We start from the raw sequence: 16,746 nt of genomic DNA, 5'->3' as shown, positions 1-16,746 counted from the left end.
GTCTGTCTGGACAGTCTAACACTTAATGTCAGTCTTCCAATATTCAGATTGAATTTGATGGAAATTTAGTTGAAAAATGAAATATAAAATGCTGCTGAATGGACTTTGCAAGCTTTTAACTGAAGTGTTTTACCATGTGTACAATAATATTGCTTCAAAACATTACCCTAAAGTAATTGATTCCCACCACAGGAATTTGTTATTGGACTTTTTTTTTGGTACAATACATCTCATGCAGCTTGAAATAATCACAGCAATTTCACTGCACCTTTGTACTGCAACAGCTGAATCTCCTGGGACGCACTGGGCAGCCTTCAGTGCCCTTTTGTTGAGTTCACTGTGGTTAAATAGGACAGACTCTGAGCTTATTACAAACCAAGTGAAGCAGTCCTTTCAACAGTAGTGAGATTAAATTTATTTTTTAAAACCTTGTTCTCATTTCATCAATCATTTTTGTTCCAGCATATGAAAAAATCTGACTTTAGCTTGAAGTGGATTTAAAGGAGCTAGTGAGAGATTGTTGACAAGGTAAAATACTTTTTACCCATTGGCAGCAAACAATAAAACATACCAAATAAGAAGTGTTTACTGAGGTAATAAATCAAGTGATAAGTAGGGTCATTTTCCCATAGACCTCTAAACAAATGGTCCTCTTTTTGAAACTAATGGAGCTGCCCCCTATTGGCCATTATAGAGAATGCAGGGTTAAGGCACTTCTGCATTGGATTCACCTTTCAGATCCAGAGCTTGCTGCTTGAGTTGGACCCTGGGAAGCTCCTCCTCAGCCATATGCTCTTTTCCAAATATGGTCACTTCTAGTCACTTCTGGTCATAAAAATCAAGATGGCGACAGACAAAATGCCAAACTCATGGCTTAAAAATGAGAGTCCATAAACCAATGGGTGATGTCATGGTGGCTATGTCCATTATCTTTCTTACTTCCCTTTTCTAGACATCAGCAATGAAAATAATGAATTCAGTACTTCTCAAGAAATAAGCAATAAAATTGGGGAAAAGTCAGAAAATATAAGAATAAGTAGTCAATTTTGTGGAACAAAAATGTTTTTTCCCCCATTTTAAATCATCTTTTTACCTCAGAATGATCTTTAATGTACACTGATTCACCACAACATTAAAACCACTGACAGGTGAAGTGAATAACACTGATTATCTGGTTACACTGGCACCTGTTAAGGGGTGGGATATATTAGGCAGCAAGTGAACGGTCAGTTCTCAAGGTTGATGTGTTGGAAGCAGGAAAAAAGGGTAGGCATTAGGATCAGAGCGACTTTGACAAGGGCCAAATTGTGATGGTTAGATGTCTGGGTCAGAGCATCACCAAAATGGGAGGTCTTTTGTGGTGTCTGTGGTATGCAGTGATCAGTACCTATCAAATGTTGTCCAAATATGGACAATCATTTTCAGTGACCATGAGAATACCTTACATCAGGCATGTCCAAACTATTCCACAAAGGGCCATGTGGCTGCAGGTTTTTTGTTCCAACCGATCAAGAGCACATGATTCAATTAATCAACTGTCTGAAGACTGAGATCAATTGATTAAATGATTCAAGCCTGGTGTGTTCCTTATTGACTGGAATGAAAACCTGCAGCCACATGGCCCTTTGTGGAATAGTTTGGACACCCCTGCCTTACATGCACTACCATCTGAGATGGGATGCTGATTATTGCTTATAGCTTTTTTGTATGTTTCAATGCTTTTTTTTTTTCAGGACACAAAGTGGTGGTGAGATGCTATATTTTTTTCGCAATGAACGTTAATGGTGTGTTCATCTTAAACCACCTGCACACCTCAAGTTCATTCACACAGGTGTTTTCACATATATTGCACCCATTTAGGTGGTATAATTTACTCCTCACTATTTATTGGTTCATGAAGCACAGTGAAATGTATCTCCAGCATAACTATGCCCAACTCTTACCTGAGCAGAGGTGTTATTAGCCAGAATAAGTGAAAACACCTGTGTGGGTGGTTATGAAGGGCCTTTTGTGATGTGCTTGTTGTCTGTGATTAGCCTGGCCAACACCAAGTAGGGTCTGGCGAGGAGCCGTTCATTTCCTCGTATTTGAGGCGGGATCAACAAGTGTCGATCAAATGCTTCTGTACGCTACTGGACAAACTTACAGCCAATCATATCAACGATGACGTATTCAGAGCCTGTGTAGGGAGCAGCGCGAACAAATCCTTTCTATTAAGGGAAAATCACGTAGCTTAAGTTTTTGTTCAATTTTCAAAGTGAACTTGCCTTCCAATTTATTTAGCACACAATCTACTGCTCGAACGGTTGCAGTGCTTCCGTGGCCGCCATGTTGGATGTAAAGAGTCGCTCTACGGGCGTCATCGCCTTGAGCCCGCCTCCCTGTTCTGTGATTGGGTCCCTATCTCAGGCGAAAATGTTGTCTTGGTGGCCATGCTAACTTTCTGAGCGAAGTAGAAGAATCTCGTTCGAATGAGAGCATGGGTATACCCAGGTTAGTCTGTGAAGCCTTATCACGTGTATTCGAGTTTCACTGACCATGAGAATACTTTACATGCACTAGCATTTGAGACATCAGCATTATGTACTAAAGTATTTTTACTAATACCTGTCGTTTAAAGTATTATATGATTTCAGTGTAATGTGCCCCTTTACAGTGAAGTACCTGGCTTTCCTGCACAAGAGGATAAACACCGATCCCTCTCGTGGACCGTACCACACCAGAGCTCCCAGCAGGATCTTCTGGAGGACTGTCAGAGGTGAGAATGTAGTACAACTCTACACGTGCACAAAACAAGATGTGGCCGCTACCGAGTTATTCAGCGTTTTTGTTGCATTTTAGTGGGCGATAGATTTGTGTTTTATCGTTAACGTGCTGCTGGTTACTACGAGGTATCTATAGTCGTTGTTTTGGTTGGTGTTTGCATTTATACTCGATTTGAATGCTTTTTAGATAAAGCTAGCTGTGGCTAAGTGGACATGCCTTCATCATGGCAGCCTCTCAACGAGTCAGCGCCTTTAGCTAACGAGCTAGCTAACTTACACTTCTTTCCTGATCATGTGTATACTATGCTTAGAAGACAAAACTACGACGATGTAATGGATGCCTATACATTTAGTGCCTGTCTCTTATACACGTCACGTGCATCATATTTTATTGGCCACCTGTCGTTATATCGAGCCGTAAGCTCAGTTATCGTGTTAGCATGCTTTAGCGATGCTGACACGACGTTATTACTGAACCGGTAAATTGCCATGTGCTTGTCACGGTGATCTCATTATAATACTTCGTGTTAAAGGGTGATCGGATTAAATTAAGTTCACACTTAAATTGTGACGTTACCTTTTTTGTTTTAAAGTTTACAGACTTAAAACCTGAATGCTTCAATTTAGCTGCAACAGTTCTTACTCAGCAGTGATGAGCTCTTTTATCCCGAAGCTGATCATCTATTGATGAGACAACCTTTACGGATCTGACTGAGTTGAGTCAGGGACACGTTGTGCCTCAAGTTGAAGCTTAAAACATTAAGTTAATTCATAAAAACTAATTCATGTCCACATCATGGCAGCTTCTGGCGTTAGCTTGAATGTCAAGTTTTGTCATGTGGACATTTCTGGTAATGGACAAACCTGACTATTTAAGCTGCCTTTTTATTAAAACTTTTTTTATGCACCTGTAATGGCCACCCACTTTTAAAATGTAGGCACAAGTACACCAAATGTGTTAGCATGCTTTGACCTTAGTTAAACAGGTTCCTAGAGGCAGCATTGCATTTCAAAAGGTTCTTTTCAGTAGCAGTAAAAGCCTGAAATGTATAACTTACACAAGTAAACCTCAAGACTTGATGTAGCCACATAAAAGGTGCCAGGAGCTGACCAAAATTTGAAGGACCAATCTTGAGTTTGCCAGCATGGCAGTGCCACTTAAGAAAGCCAATGTTAACCTGATTTCTAATCAAAATTCACATTACTCTTTTCTCAATCCTGCAGGTTCTGCTGCTTGATGGCAGGGGCCATCTTCTTGGCCGGCTTGCTGCCATTGTGGCTAAACATGTGTTACTGGGTATGTATTAAATTAAGGAATAGTTTTGAAATGTGTAATTGCTGAGGCCATGTCAGCATCATCTAATACCATACAGCATATTTAGAGTCTGAAGCTGTTTAAAACTGTCGATGATGATTACCTACTCCCCTTGGTTGAGTTTAACGACCATGAAAAAACTTACATGCACTACCATCTGAGACAGGATGCTGACAATTATTGGAAATAATTTTTTGCATGTTTCAATACTAAATTGCTTTTTTCTTTTTCTTTTTTTCTTAAAAGGACACAAAGTGGTGGTGGTGAGATGCGAAGGCATCAACATTTCCGGCAACTTCTACCGCAACAAACGTGAGTAGAGTGTTCATCTTGAATACCCTGCACACCATAAGTTCATTCACACAGGTGTTTTCAGTTATTTAGCACCAAACTTATGTGGTAGAATTTACACCTCCATATTTATTGTGTCATGAAGTTCAGTGAAATGTATCTCCAGCATAACTATGCCCAACTTACCTGAGCAGAGGTGTTATTAGCCAGGATAAGTAAAAACACCTGTGTGGGTGGTTATGAAGGCCTTTTGTGATGTGCTTGTTGTCTGTGATGCTTTATCACGTGTATTCGAGTTTCACTGACCATGAGAATACTTTACATGCACTACCATCTGAGACATCAGCGTTATGTACTAAAATGTTTTTGCTAATACTTGTTGTTTAAAGTATTAGATAAATGATTTCTATGTAATGTGCCCCTTTACAGTGAAGTACCTGGCTTTCCTGCGCAAGAGGATGAACACCAATCCCTCTCGTGGACCGTACCACTTCAGAGCTCCCAGCAGGATCTTCTGGAGGACGGTCAGAGGTGAGAATGTAATACAACTCTACACATGCACAAACCAAGATGTCCTTACTCAGAGGATGCAGTCAGATTATCTCTCGAACACCAATGAACAATGCATGACTTCACCTTGCACTAAACTGATGTATAGCCTCACTGTAGTTGTAGTTCTAGACTATAATTTTCTGAGCCCAGTTCAGGTCTTGATAAGTGTAGGCTGATAAAGCATTGATCTGAACTGTGGTGTACATTTGTTATGAATATTTACTTCAACGTTGTGGAGGTGCCCTGTTCTATAAGTGGTTCACCAACTGAATCATAAGACCTACATAAAGGTTCGAAATGTGCATGTTTCTTGTATGAAAAAAGTGACTTCATGTAAAGCAGGATGTTTATAATCCTGTTGCTTTTTCATTTGACCCAGCACAAGTTCCTTGCTTGACAATGATGAGCTCTTTTATCCCGAAGCTGATCATCTATTGATGAGACAAACTTTACGGATCTGACTACTGAGTGGAGTTAAGGATGTGTGCTTGGGCAAATGAAGATTTGATAGAGCTGGTGGTGGTTATTTGAATATGTATGAAACTTAAATTAATCTCCTCTCCTAACCAGGAATGCTGCCCCACAAAACCAAGAGGGGACAGGCTGCTCTGGAGAGGCTGAAGGTGTTTGATGGTATCCCCCCACCCTATGACAAGGTGACTGTCATTTACCAACCAGGACCCATATTGTATCCATATTCTTTATGGCCTCTACATGCAACTTAAACTCTGCTGTCGATGATGTGAATCTTACAATCCTTACCTACCTTGTTTGAATGACACTGAAAAGAAAAAATAACTGAGACATGCAGTACCACCATGATTTGGACCTGCTGTTTGTTTCGTTATCTGATTTTTGTTTTTTGTTCTACAGAGGAAGCGCATGGTTGTCCCAGCTGCTCTGAAGATCGTGCGTCTGAAGCCCACTCGCAAGGTGAGACTCCAGACATTCAGTGTTAATGGTTAGATGAGGTTTTAATGTTGCACTACTGCCAACTTGACTGGTAGTGTTTACACAGTGAAGTTTGCAAACGGATGAACTCAAATCATAATGCTTCAATTTAGCTCAACAGTTCTTACTCAGCAGTGATGAGCTCATTTATCCCGAAGCTGATCATCTATTGATGAGACAACCTTTACGGATCTGACTACTGAGTTGAGTCAGGGACATGTTGTGCCTCAAGTTGAAGTTGAAGCTTAAGCATTAAGTTAATTCATTAAAAACTAATTCATGTCCACATCATGGCAGCTTCTGGCGTTAGCAGGAATGTCAAGTCTAGTCATGTGGAGATTTCTGGTAATGGACAAACCTGACTATTTAAGCTGCCTTTTTATTAAAACTTTTTTTTTTTAATGCACCTGTAATGGCCACTCACTTTTAAATGTAAGCACAAGTACACCAAATGTGTTAGCATGCTTTGACCTTAGTTAAACAGGTTCCTAGAGGCAGCATTGCATTTCAAAAGGTTCTTTTCAGTAGCAGTAAAAGCCTGAAATGTATAACTTACACAAGTAAACCTCAAGACTTGATGTAGCCACATAAAAGGTGCCAGGAGCTGACCAAAATTTGAAGGACCAATCTTGGGGATTGCCAGCATGGCAGTGCCACTTAAGAAAGCCAATGTTAACCTGATTTCTAATCAAAATTCACATTACTCTCTTCTCAATCCTGCAGGTTCTGCTGCTTGATGGCAGGGGCCATCTTCTTGGCTGGCTTGCTGCCATTGTGGCTAAACAGGTGTTGCTGGGTATGTATTAAATTAAGGAATAGTTTTGAAATGTGAATGTGCTGAGGCCATGTCAGCATCATCTAATACCATACAGCATATTTAGAGTCTGAAGCTGCAGTGTTGCTTAAAACTGTCGATGATGATTACCTACTCCCCTTGGTTGAGTTTAACGACCATGAAAAAACTTACATGCACTACCATCTGAGACAGGATGCTGACAATTATTGGAAATCATTTTTTGTGTTTCAATACTAAATTGTTGTTTGTTTCTTTTTTTAAAGGATAAAAGTGGTGGTGGTGAGATGCGAAGGCATCAACATTTCCGGCAACTTCTACCGCAACAAACGTGAGTAGTGTTCATCTTAAATACCCTGCACACCATAAGTTCATTCACACAGGTGTTTTCAGTTATTTGACACCAAAGTTATGTGGTAGAATTTACACCTCCATATTTATTGTGTCATGAAGTTCAGTGAAATGTATCTCCAGCATAACTATGCCCAACTTACCTGAGCAGAGGTGTTATTAGCCAGGATAAGTGAAAACACCTGTGTGGGTGGTTATGAAGGCCTTTTGTGATGTGCTTGTTGTCTGTGATGCTTTATCACGTGTATTCGAGTTTCACTGACCATGAGAATACTTTACATGCACTACCATCTGAGACATCAGCATTATGCACTAAAATGTTTTTGCTAATACCTGTCGTTTAAAGTATTAAATGATTTCTATGTAATGTGCCCCTTTACAGTGAAGTACCTGGCTTTCCTGCGCAAGAGGATGAACACCAATCCCTCTCGTGGACCGTACCACTTCAGAGCTCCCAGCAGGATCTTCTGGAGGACGGTCAGAGGTGAGAATGTAGTACAACTCTACACATGCACAAACCAAGATGTCCTTACTCAGTGGATGCAGCCAGATTATCTCTCGAACACCAATGAACAATGCATGACTTCACCTTGCACTAAACTGATGTATAGCCTCACTGTAGTTGTAGTTCTAGACTATAATTTTCTGAGCCCAGTTCAGGTCTTCATAAGTATAGGCTGATAAAAAGCATTGATCTGGTTGACTTTAACTGAGGTGTACATTTGTTTTATTATTGACTTAAATGTTTCGGAGGCTGTTCACAAACTGAATCATAAGAACTACATAAAGGTTCGAAATATGAAATGTGCATTCTGATTCTTTTGTACGAAAAAAAAAAAAGCTGACTTCATGTAAAGCAGGATGTTTATAATCCTGTTGCTTTTTCATTTGACCCAGCACAAGTTCCTTGCTTGACAATGATGAGCTCTTTTATCCCGAAGCTGATCATCTATTGATGAGACAAACTTTACGGATCTGACTACTGAGTGGAGTTAAGGATGTGTGCTTGGGCAAATGAAGATTTGATAGAGCTGGTGGTGGTTATTTGAATATGTATGAAACTTAAATTAATCTCCTCTCCTAACCAGGAATGCTGCCCCACAAAACCAAGAGGGGACAGGCTGCTCTGGAGAGGCTGAAGGTGTTTGATGGTATCCCCCCACCCTATGACAAGGTGACTGTCATTTACCAACCAGGACCCATATTGTATCCATATTCTTTATGGCCTCTACATGCAACTTAAACTCTGCTGTCGATGATGTGAATCTTACAATCCTTACCTACCTTGTTTGAATGACACTGAAAAGAAAAAATAACTGAGACATGCAGTACCACCATGATTTGGACCTGCTGTTTGTTTCGTTATCTGATTTTTGTTTTTTGTTCTACAGAGGAAGCGCATGGTTGTCCCAGCTGCTCTGAAGATCGTGCGTCTGAAGCCCACTCGCAAGGTGAGACTCCAGACATTCAGTGTTAATGGTTAGATGAGGTTTTAATGTTGCACTACTGCCAACTTGACTGGTAGTGTTTACACAGTGAAGTTTGCAAACGGATGAACTCAAATCATAATGCTTCAATTTAGCTCAACAGTTCTTACTCAGCAGTGATGAGCTCATTTATCCCGAAGCTGATCATCTATTGATGAGACAACCTTTACGGATCTGACTACTGAGTTGAGTCAGGGACATGTTGTGCCTCAAATTGAAGCTTAAGCATTAAGTTAATTCATTAAAAACTAATTCATGTCCACATCATGGCAGCTTCTGGCGTTAGCAGGAATGTCAAGTCTAGTCATGTGGAGATTTCTGGTAATGGACAAACCTGACTATTTAAGCTGCCTTTTTATTAAAACTTTTTTTTTTATGCACCTGTAATGGCCACCCACTTTTAAATGTAGGCACAAGTACACCAAATGTGTTAGCATGCTTTGACCTTAGTTAAACAGGTTCCTAGAGGCAGCATTGCATTTCAAAAGGTTCTTTTCAGTAGCAGTAAAAGCCTGAAATGTATAACTTACACAAGTAAACCTCAAGACTTGATGTAGCCACATAAAAGGTGCCAGGAGCTGACCAAAATTTGAAGGACCAATCTTGAGTTTGCCAGCATGGCAGTGCCACTTAGGAAAGCCAATGTTAACCTGATTTCTAATCAAAATTCACATTACTCTCTTCTCAATCCTGCAGGTTCTGCTGCTTGATGGTAGGGGCCATCTTCTTGGCCGGCTTGCTGCCATTGTGGCTAAACAGGTGTTGCTGGGTATGTATTAAATTAAGGAATAGTTTTGAAATGTGAATGTGCTGAGGCCATGTCAGCATCATCTAATACCATACAGCATATTTAGAGTCTGAAGCTGCAATGTTGCTTAAAACTGTCAATGATGATTACCTACTCCCCTTGGTTGAGTTTAACGACCATGAAAAAACTTACATGCACTACCATCTGAGACAGGATGCTGACAATTACTGGAAATTTTTTGCGTGTTTCAATACTAAATTGCTGGGGTTTTTTTTTTTTTTTTTTTTAAAGGACACAAAGTGGTGGTGGTGAGATGCGAAGGCATCAACATTTCCGGCAACTTCTGCCGCAACAAATGTGAGTCGAGTGTTCATCTTAAATACCCTGCACACCATAAGTTCATTCACACAGGTGTTTTCAGTTATTTGACACCAAAGTTATGTGGTAGAATTTACACCTCCATATTTATTGTGTCATGAAGTTCAGTGAAATGTATCTCCAGCATAACTATGCCCAACTTACCTGAGCAGAGGTGTTATTAGCCAGGATAAGTGAAAACACCTGTGTGGGTGGTTACGAAGGCCTTTTGTGATGTGCTTGTTGTCTGTGATGCTTTATCACGTGTATTCGAGTTTCACTGACCATGAGAATACTTTACATGCACTACCATCTGAGACATCAGCATTATGTACTAAAATATGTTTGCTAATACTTGTTGTTTAAAGTATTAGATGATTTCAGTGTAATGTGCCCCTTTACAGTGAAGTACCTGGCTTTCCTGCGCAAGAGGATGAACACCAATCCCTCTCGTGGACCGTACCACTTCAGAGCTCCCAGCAGGATCTTCTGGAGGACGGTCAGAAGGTGTTTGATGGTATCCCCCCACCCTATGACAAGGTGACTGTCATTTACCAACCAGGACCCATATTGTATCCATATTCTTTATGGCCTCTACATGCAACTTAAACTCTGCTGTCGATGATGTGAATCTTACAATCCTTACCTACCTTGTTTGAATGACACTGAAAAGAAAAAATAACTGAGACATGCAGTACCACCATGATTTGGACCTGCTGTTTTTTTCGTTATCTGATTTTTGTTTTTTGTTCTACAGAGGAAGCGCATGGTTGTCCCAGCTGCTCTGACGATCGTGCCCATGAAGCCCACTCGCAAGGTGAGACTCCAGATATTCAGCGTTAATTGTTAGATGAGGTTTTAATGTTGCACTACTGCCAACTTGACTGGTAGTGTTTACACAGTGAAGTTTGCGAACAGATGAACTCAAATCATAATGCTTCAATTTAGCTGCAACAGTTCTTACTCAGCAGTGATGAGCTCTTTTATCCCGAAGCTGATCATCTATTGATGAGACAACCTTTACGGATCTGACTACTGAGTTGAGTCAGGGACATGTTGTGCCTCAAGTTGAAGCTTCAAACATATAAAGATTCTTAAATTATAGCTCTTAATGGAAGTCTTTAAAAAAACAAAGTTTTATATTGTGTAGAATGTCATTCTTAGAACTGTAGTATTGAACTAGTGTTTTAGAGGTTTTTCCTGCAGTAGATTATTGTTGTGTACTGGCTCTTGAATTATTCTTTAGTCACGTACTAAAAGAAGGTTGCTTTAGACCTAAATTACTACATTTTGAGATTTTACAGTACATTCAAATTTTTGCTTTGTTATAAACAGCTTGCACTTGGTTGATAAACATTCAGTTTGCCTTTCTTGGGTGTTTTACACACGGTCAGCTAGAAGTACCAGCCACCCTGAGAAAAGAGAAGGCTAAGCTCCACTGAAAGAAAAAGACAGTGGTGAAGCAGGCAGAAAAGAAGTTATAGGGCAAGATTGCAAAATGCATAGATGTTCTAAAACAATATGGAGTCCTTGTCTGAGCTGATGTCCTCTGGCCAGTTTATAGAAAGTACACTGACTTCAACATTTGTCATTACTGGGAAATTGCACTTTAAATACTTAAAAATAAATATTTCACTTCAAGTAAAGTGCACTATTTACTTTGACTTGAAATTTAAGTACTGAATTGACACTGGGGGATAAACATGAATTGTGAAAGGCAGTGGTTCCCAGCTTTTCTAGAACTTTTTGTGTGTGTAAACCCTTGTTGAGATCACTTGGCAGATTATCTGCTGACTCATAAACCCTTGTTACAGGAGGTTTGTGCCAATTAGCTTTTTACTTTTTAAGAAGGTCGCCTCCTCCTTCCCTTTTTGCCTTCTTTCTAATCTCATTTCAGCATTAGACTGGGGAAGATTTTTCCTTTTTTGTGATTTACCAGAGCATGACAGCTTCAGACCCACCATGCACCTGATGTTTGTTTGGCCCTGATACTGAGACAAATGCTGAAGATGTCCTTAACAACCTCTTCATGTACCTGCCTTAACACTTCCTCCCAGCATCTTGTGCTGTATAAAACAGTGATTAGCTGCATGGGTGTGGGCATTGTATTTGTTGTGTGGAATTTCTAATCTCATTTTACCATTATAGACCATGTGTGGGAAAGATTTTTTTTTTTTTTCATATAATTTATCAGAGCATGAAAGCTTGAGACCCGTTATGTAGCTGCTGTTTGTTGGATTCTGATACTGAGACGAATGCTGAAATGTCCTTGAACAACAACTTCTTCATGCCTGCCTTAACACTTCTCCAAGCATCTTGCAATGTGTTAAAGTGATTAGTTGTGCTTGTATGTGCATTGTATTTGCGTCTTATGGAATTTCTCATTTTGAGTGACTCCGTTTGAGGCAACACTTTGGTTATCTTCTTGATTAAAACATATGGTGTATGTACGATTTCTTGTATTACTAAAGCTGGCAACACATCCTATAATTTCTATGTTTGTCTCTGTTTCATAGATGTGCTGTCCCCAAAAGTGGGCCCAACGAGGATGAGGTGGGTGCTAATGTGCTGCCTCTCTACCTGTGTTAAGAAGAGACGTCAGGTATCCAGCAAACAGATGGGGAAATCACTTTGAGAGCTCCAAAAATGAGAGTTTTGGATGATGCTGGCTGCAGTAGATTGCTCTCTAATCACACCATCTGAGACAGATTGAAAAGACCATGATTGTGTGAAACTGCTCCTGCAGGCCTGGCTTATTATTTAAAGTCCTACTTAAATACATGAATTGTTCTCACTTTTTGTGTCTGGAAACAAACTGATTTATACTGCAGCTGTTGGTCAGTTGTTCATTTTTCAAAGGAGGATAACATTTTTTTTTTTTTAACATATTAGGATAAACTGTTCAAAAGCCTTTGGGGTGATATTTCTCATAACATCAGCTTACTTCCTGTCAACCTCTGAGCTACTGAGTGGGACAAGTCATACACATTGTTTAATAAAATACATTTTTCACCTCAGTTCAAATGACTTCTTTTTGGATATTACAACTTTATCAAATAATAAACCATAAATGTACTTATTTCATAAACAAAATGATTATTTTCATGCTACGTTAACACAGCTATTGTTTTTTTTATTTTTATAATGACCTCAAATGACTAATGTCAGGTGTTGCTCGTGTGAACATTTAGCAGCTGAATAGCTAGTTTCTTTTCAGGAGTTGATAGATGCAACGCTAATAGTGAGTGAATATTGGACTTAAATGGATCAGGTGTACAAAGAAATAACTCCAAATGAATGCTATTGTTGCTCCTAATTTCACTGTACAACTGCGTGTGTGACAAAGTACCTTAACTGCTGGATATGTAAAGAAGTAGCTGACAACATATCAGCTTAAAAGGTGGGGATACATTAGTGTTGTGTTGACAGTTTCTGCTGCCACCAGGTGGCCAAAAAATCAGTTAATGCAGGTTTAAGACAAACTTCTTCATATATTTATCCACACTTAACTTTCTTTTGGCTTGTTTTGTTGTGACACACCTGAAAAATTATATTACAGTAATCTGATAGCTGATGTTTCACCACTGTGTGCATTCAAGATACAAAGTGTGAGTAATGAGAACGATAAAAAGGCTTTCCTACATGCCAGAATGAGCTCATTACTTTTCTTAAGATGTTATTTGATGTGTCAGTAATTTCTAAGTGAGTCTGTCTCAAGCTTATGCTGTTGAGTCATTATTGAACCAAAGATAGCTTTGAAATCAGATTAAAGCACAGGGACACGTCAGTGTGCAGTGTGAAAAACATAGATTATCCAATTTATTCCTGATAACTATAATATATTTTGATATGTGGGTCTAGACAGAAGTGCTACAGATGAGCTAACTCCCTCTTTGAACAGTTAGTATAAAAGTTTTCCAGCCTCTGCCCATGTCACCCTTGAATGGGAACAAATGTATTCTAAATTTCAATGGCTGGCTTTGAGAAAGAAAAATAGAGCTAGAGAAAGAGAGCTGGAGTTTGGTCAAACCTATAATACCTCTGAGAAAAATCAGAAGAATATAGACCTGACTAAGAAGTGCTGACATCCCTAAATTAATAGCTTTGATACAACAAAACTGCCACATGTACATGTATGTAGTAAAAGTAAAATTATTTGTCCACAGACTGCCACAACACTGGTAAATCATTTTCATTCATCCCCTCGAAATTGTGAAAATGTACTATATATTTAGGTTTTATGCTACTGATACATACAGAAATACACTATTCTCATGGCACACTGCCAGAGCATTTTCTCATTTTCAGCCTTGACGTTGATGAAGAGACAGACAAAAGAAAATGCAGACATCCAAAGAGTCATATATTTTCTTTTTTGTGAAGTCCATGGAAATAACCTCTTCACAAATAACACCTCAGAGAATAAACCAACCTATAAACCACAAACATATGCATGCACCTTGCTTATCGCTGTAATATACACAACCACACATTTTTCAATCCACACACAAAGTCAATAATGGCAGGCTATAAGTACCTCTGAGAAAACCTTGTCACATGATGTATGCACTTGGTGTGAAGCCCCATGATGCGTTTTCATAAACATGAGAGGCAGTAGGGCTGGTCCGTGCCTTGTTTACATTTAGTGACCTCCAAGTGTAATTGAAATGATGTAGAATGACAGCTTTACAACTTGATTCATTCAGTCACGCTGAAGTCGTTATATCCATTTATAGACAAGAGCAGCTGTAAAATTCAGACAGGAGAGGCCGAGCGTCTGTGAGAGACTGCTGGCAGAGTCACAAATTGGATTCAGAAATTGGGCTCCGTAAATAGTGAGCGACTAATCAAGGAAACCTTTATCGACTTCATTATAATGAAGCACCTCTGAGGCCAACACACAATATGCACGTTCACTTAAGCTCATAACTCAGCGTCAAGAGAGGCTTTGTGAGAGGTTGCATTTTCATCCACTGTGACGGCTGACATGAATGCTCACCAAAGTGTCCTTGAGCAAGATAAATCCTTAGTAGATCGAGTACTTTGTTACTCTTCGTTACAGATGTCTCATGGAAAAACAAATCATCCCTGATTACACAGTGTGTCTGTGACAGCGCAACAAACGTAATCCATTTATCATGTTTTAACACACCAAATCAAAAATAATTTATATTAAATGACAATGAATCAAAAGCAATTCCATGTATTTGCATCAACTGATCAACTTGATGCATGTAAGTGAACTATCAAACAATGAGTCTATGCAGTGCTAATTAGATACACTAGTGTCTGCAGACCGACACTGGTGTGACTATGTGGCCTTACGTATTAATTGCAATGTGCTTAAATTATTCAAACATAGATTTAGTGAATATTGCCACATCTCATGGAAAGAGTGCACATATCAATATGGATGTGATAATGGACCTGATATGATCTCTGGTGATCACTTTGCTAAATGTGGTTGCAGTTATTTAAGAGACAAGGGTGAAAGTTGATTAACCATTGCCAAAACAATTTCACAACAAAATCCACTTAGTAACTGTTCTGGAGCTTTTGGTCGAATTGCATTTTGATAGTATGAGGTTTTTGCAGCCATCATGGAATTGTGGATGTTTAAACTTACCAGACAACCCTATTTTTATGCAAAAGCCTGTGACTGTGACTGTGAGACGGTGACTGTGCCTCAACCCTTTTGATCAAAGTCATAACCCTGGACTCATTTGAAGGTAACTCTTTGAACTTACAACCAAAAAGTCAGAACGGGTAAAAATGATCCTAAAAATAGTGCCACCAAGGCTGGGACAGCTTCCTTTAACAAGTTAAATTTCCATTTTTCTGACCAGATTGATCCTCTGTAAGTTCTTCATCTACATACTTGTACTGTGCAGTCAAACATTAATAAAACCCTCAGAACCAGAGATACTCATGATAGATTTTAGGGAAATGTGTATAAAATTACACACAAAACATGGATTCTTATGTTTGAATATTTGATCATATAGATTCAAGGATGAGCTGCAAAACCAAGGAGCTGATAATTGATTTTAGGAAAAAGTAGGTAATGACACTCACCCTTTCCTATCAGTGGAACTGAGGTGGAGCGGGTGAGAAGTTTTAGATTCCTGGGAATCAGAATCACAGAGGACCTATCATGGATATTACATATATGGTAAAGAGGGCTCAGAAATGGCTGTACTTCTTAAGGAAACTAAAGAAGAAATACCCAAATCCTGCCAAGTTTTTGTCATCTTTTATAGAGGATTAGCAAGGGATGTGCGTGGCCCCGGACTGGATGGCTCTGCAGCAGGTGATTAAAAGCTCCCAGAAAATCTGTGATCTGCCAAACACTGTATATCTCTTATTTGGCTTAATCTAAGCTCTGAACTTGGACTATCCAAAGACCACACAGAAAAGATTTAAATGTATTCAGAAGGTGTTTGTTTCATTAGGAGGCAAGAAACATGCATAAATTCAGGTTACATGCGTATATTCAGACGCCTACAGATGCACACAATACAATAGTTTCTCCAACTCCTGTGTGTGTGTGTGTGTGTGTGTGTGTGTGTGTGTGTGTGTGTGTGTGTATGTGTGTGTGTGTGTGTGTGTGTGTGTGTGTACATATATATATATATATATATATATACACACACACAGTCATATATATATATACACAGTCATATACATATATACACACTCACACAAGGCCACCACAAGCCTCCAGAACAGCTTCAGTACTCCTTGCCAAGTCTGTGGAACTGTATTAGAGGGATGAAAACAGGGATGAAAACTCCTCCACAAGATATTCCCTCATGTATACCTTAATTTAATCAGGTAATCTCATTGAGATCAAGATCTGTTTTGCAAGAGAGACCTGAGCACAGCAGATAGAAAGACACACAATAGCCAGACATAACAAAAGGACATTAAGCATCACAGAGAATTACAGATATCACTAAACAGATTGAAGATGAAAGTTATATTTGGCTTTATGAAGATGATGGTGGAGAGCATTGTCTTACATGGTGGTCCAAAATGTGCCATAAGCATTTAACCAGGTTGAGAACTGGTGAGTGTAAAGGCCCTTGCATTTTATTCATTTCATACTAATCAAACCATTCAATGAGCCCTGGTGC

At 39.3% G+C, this 16,746-nt stretch overlaps 1 protein-coding gene, 16 non-coding genes and 1 pseudogene across 17 annotated transcripts; all 18 read left to right on the top strand.

Annotated features, from left to right (window-relative positions):
* Positions 1 to 2,479: 2,479 nt before the first annotated feature.
* Positions 2,480 to 5,904, top strand: LOC134001304 (large ribosomal subunit protein uL13-like). Its single transcript, XM_062440867.1, has 7 exons — positions 2,480 to 2,483; positions 2,657 to 2,758; positions 3,979 to 4,062; positions 4,327 to 4,392; positions 4,801 to 4,902; positions 5,494 to 5,579; positions 5,797 to 5,904. Exons 1-7 carry the CDS (start codon positions 2,480 to 2,482, stop codon positions 5,887 to 5,889), a joined length of 537 nt encoding a protein of 178 aa, XP_062296851.1. The 3' UTR covers positions 5,890 to 5,904.
* Positions 2,495 to 2,575, top strand: LOC134001463 (small nucleolar RNA Z195/SNORD33/SNORD32 family). The gene has a single exon (XR_009927501.1). It is a non-coding gene; the product is annotated as a small nucleolar RNA Z195/SNORD33/SNORD32 family (small nucleolar RNA).
* On the top strand, positions 3,410 to 3,483 carry LOC134001479 (small nucleolar RNA SNORD50). The gene has a single exon (XR_009927515.1). It is a non-coding gene; the product is annotated as a small nucleolar RNA SNORD50 (small nucleolar RNA).
* On the top strand, positions 4,166 to 4,247 carry LOC134001457 (small nucleolar RNA Z195/SNORD33/SNORD32 family). Its single transcript, XR_009927495.1, has one exon. It is a non-coding gene; the product is annotated as a small nucleolar RNA Z195/SNORD33/SNORD32 family (small nucleolar RNA).
* On the top strand, positions 4,635 to 4,715 carry LOC134001461 (small nucleolar RNA Z195/SNORD33/SNORD32 family). The gene has a single exon (XR_009927499.1). It is a non-coding gene; the product is annotated as a small nucleolar RNA Z195/SNORD33/SNORD32 family (small nucleolar RNA).
* Positions 5,318 to 5,394, top strand: LOC134001477 (small nucleolar RNA SNORD50). Its single transcript, XR_009927513.1, has one exon. It is a non-coding gene; the product is annotated as a small nucleolar RNA SNORD50 (small nucleolar RNA).
* On the top strand, positions 5,654 to 5,732 carry LOC134001468 (small nucleolar RNA SNORD34). The gene has a single exon (XR_009927504.1). It is a non-coding gene; the product is annotated as a small nucleolar RNA SNORD34 (small nucleolar RNA).
* A 99-nt stretch (positions 5,905 to 6,003) lies between the features above and the next one.
* Positions 6,004 to 6,080, top strand: LOC134001474 (small nucleolar RNA SNORD50). Its single transcript, XR_009927510.1, has one exon. It is a non-coding gene; the product is annotated as a small nucleolar RNA SNORD50 (small nucleolar RNA).
* A 701-nt stretch (positions 6,081 to 6,781) lies between these two features.
* LOC134001456 (small nucleolar RNA Z195/SNORD33/SNORD32 family) lies at positions 6,782 to 6,863 on the top strand. Its single transcript, XR_009927494.1, has one exon. It is a non-coding gene; the product is annotated as a small nucleolar RNA Z195/SNORD33/SNORD32 family (small nucleolar RNA).
* Positions 6,864 to 6,938: 75 nt separating this feature from the next.
* Positions 6,939 to 11,163, top strand: LOC134000942 (large ribosomal subunit protein uL13-like; annotated as a pseudogene).
* Positions 7,239 to 7,319, top strand: LOC134001459 (small nucleolar RNA Z195/SNORD33/SNORD32 family). Its single transcript, XR_009927497.1, has one exon. It is a non-coding gene; the product is annotated as a small nucleolar RNA Z195/SNORD33/SNORD32 family (small nucleolar RNA).
* LOC134001476 (small nucleolar RNA SNORD50) lies at positions 7,931 to 8,007 on the top strand. The gene has a single exon (XR_009927512.1). It is a non-coding gene; the product is annotated as a small nucleolar RNA SNORD50 (small nucleolar RNA).
* LOC134001467 (small nucleolar RNA SNORD34) lies at positions 8,267 to 8,345 on the top strand. The gene has a single exon (XR_009927503.1). It is a non-coding gene; the product is annotated as a small nucleolar RNA SNORD34 (small nucleolar RNA).
* LOC134001472 (small nucleolar RNA SNORD50) lies at positions 8,617 to 8,693 on the top strand. Its single transcript, XR_009927508.1, has one exon. It is a non-coding gene; the product is annotated as a small nucleolar RNA SNORD50 (small nucleolar RNA).
* On the top strand, positions 9,386 to 9,467 carry LOC134001454 (small nucleolar RNA Z195/SNORD33/SNORD32 family). The gene has a single exon (XR_009927492.1). It is a non-coding gene; the product is annotated as a small nucleolar RNA Z195/SNORD33/SNORD32 family (small nucleolar RNA).
* Positions 9,853 to 9,933, top strand: LOC134001458 (small nucleolar RNA Z195/SNORD33/SNORD32 family). Its single transcript, XR_009927496.1, has one exon. It is a non-coding gene; the product is annotated as a small nucleolar RNA Z195/SNORD33/SNORD32 family (small nucleolar RNA).
* LOC134001464 (small nucleolar RNA SNORD34) lies at positions 10,225 to 10,303 on the top strand. The gene has a single exon (XR_009927502.1). It is a non-coding gene; the product is annotated as a small nucleolar RNA SNORD34 (small nucleolar RNA).
* LOC134001470 (small nucleolar RNA SNORD50) lies at positions 10,576 to 10,652 on the top strand. Its single transcript, XR_009927506.1, has one exon. It is a non-coding gene; the product is annotated as a small nucleolar RNA SNORD50 (small nucleolar RNA).
* Positions 11,164 to 16,746: the final 5,583 nt, after the last annotated feature.

Source organism: Scomber scombrus, chromosome 19 (genome assembly GCF_963691925.1).
Source record: "Scomber scombrus chromosome 19, fScoSco1.1, whole genome shotgun sequence".
Taxonomy (NCBI): Eukaryota; Metazoa; Chordata; class Actinopteri; order Scombriformes; family Scombridae; genus Scomber; species Scomber scombrus.
Note: the sequence above shows the minus strand (reverse complement) of the source record. Positions and strands in the feature narration are given on the sequence as shown.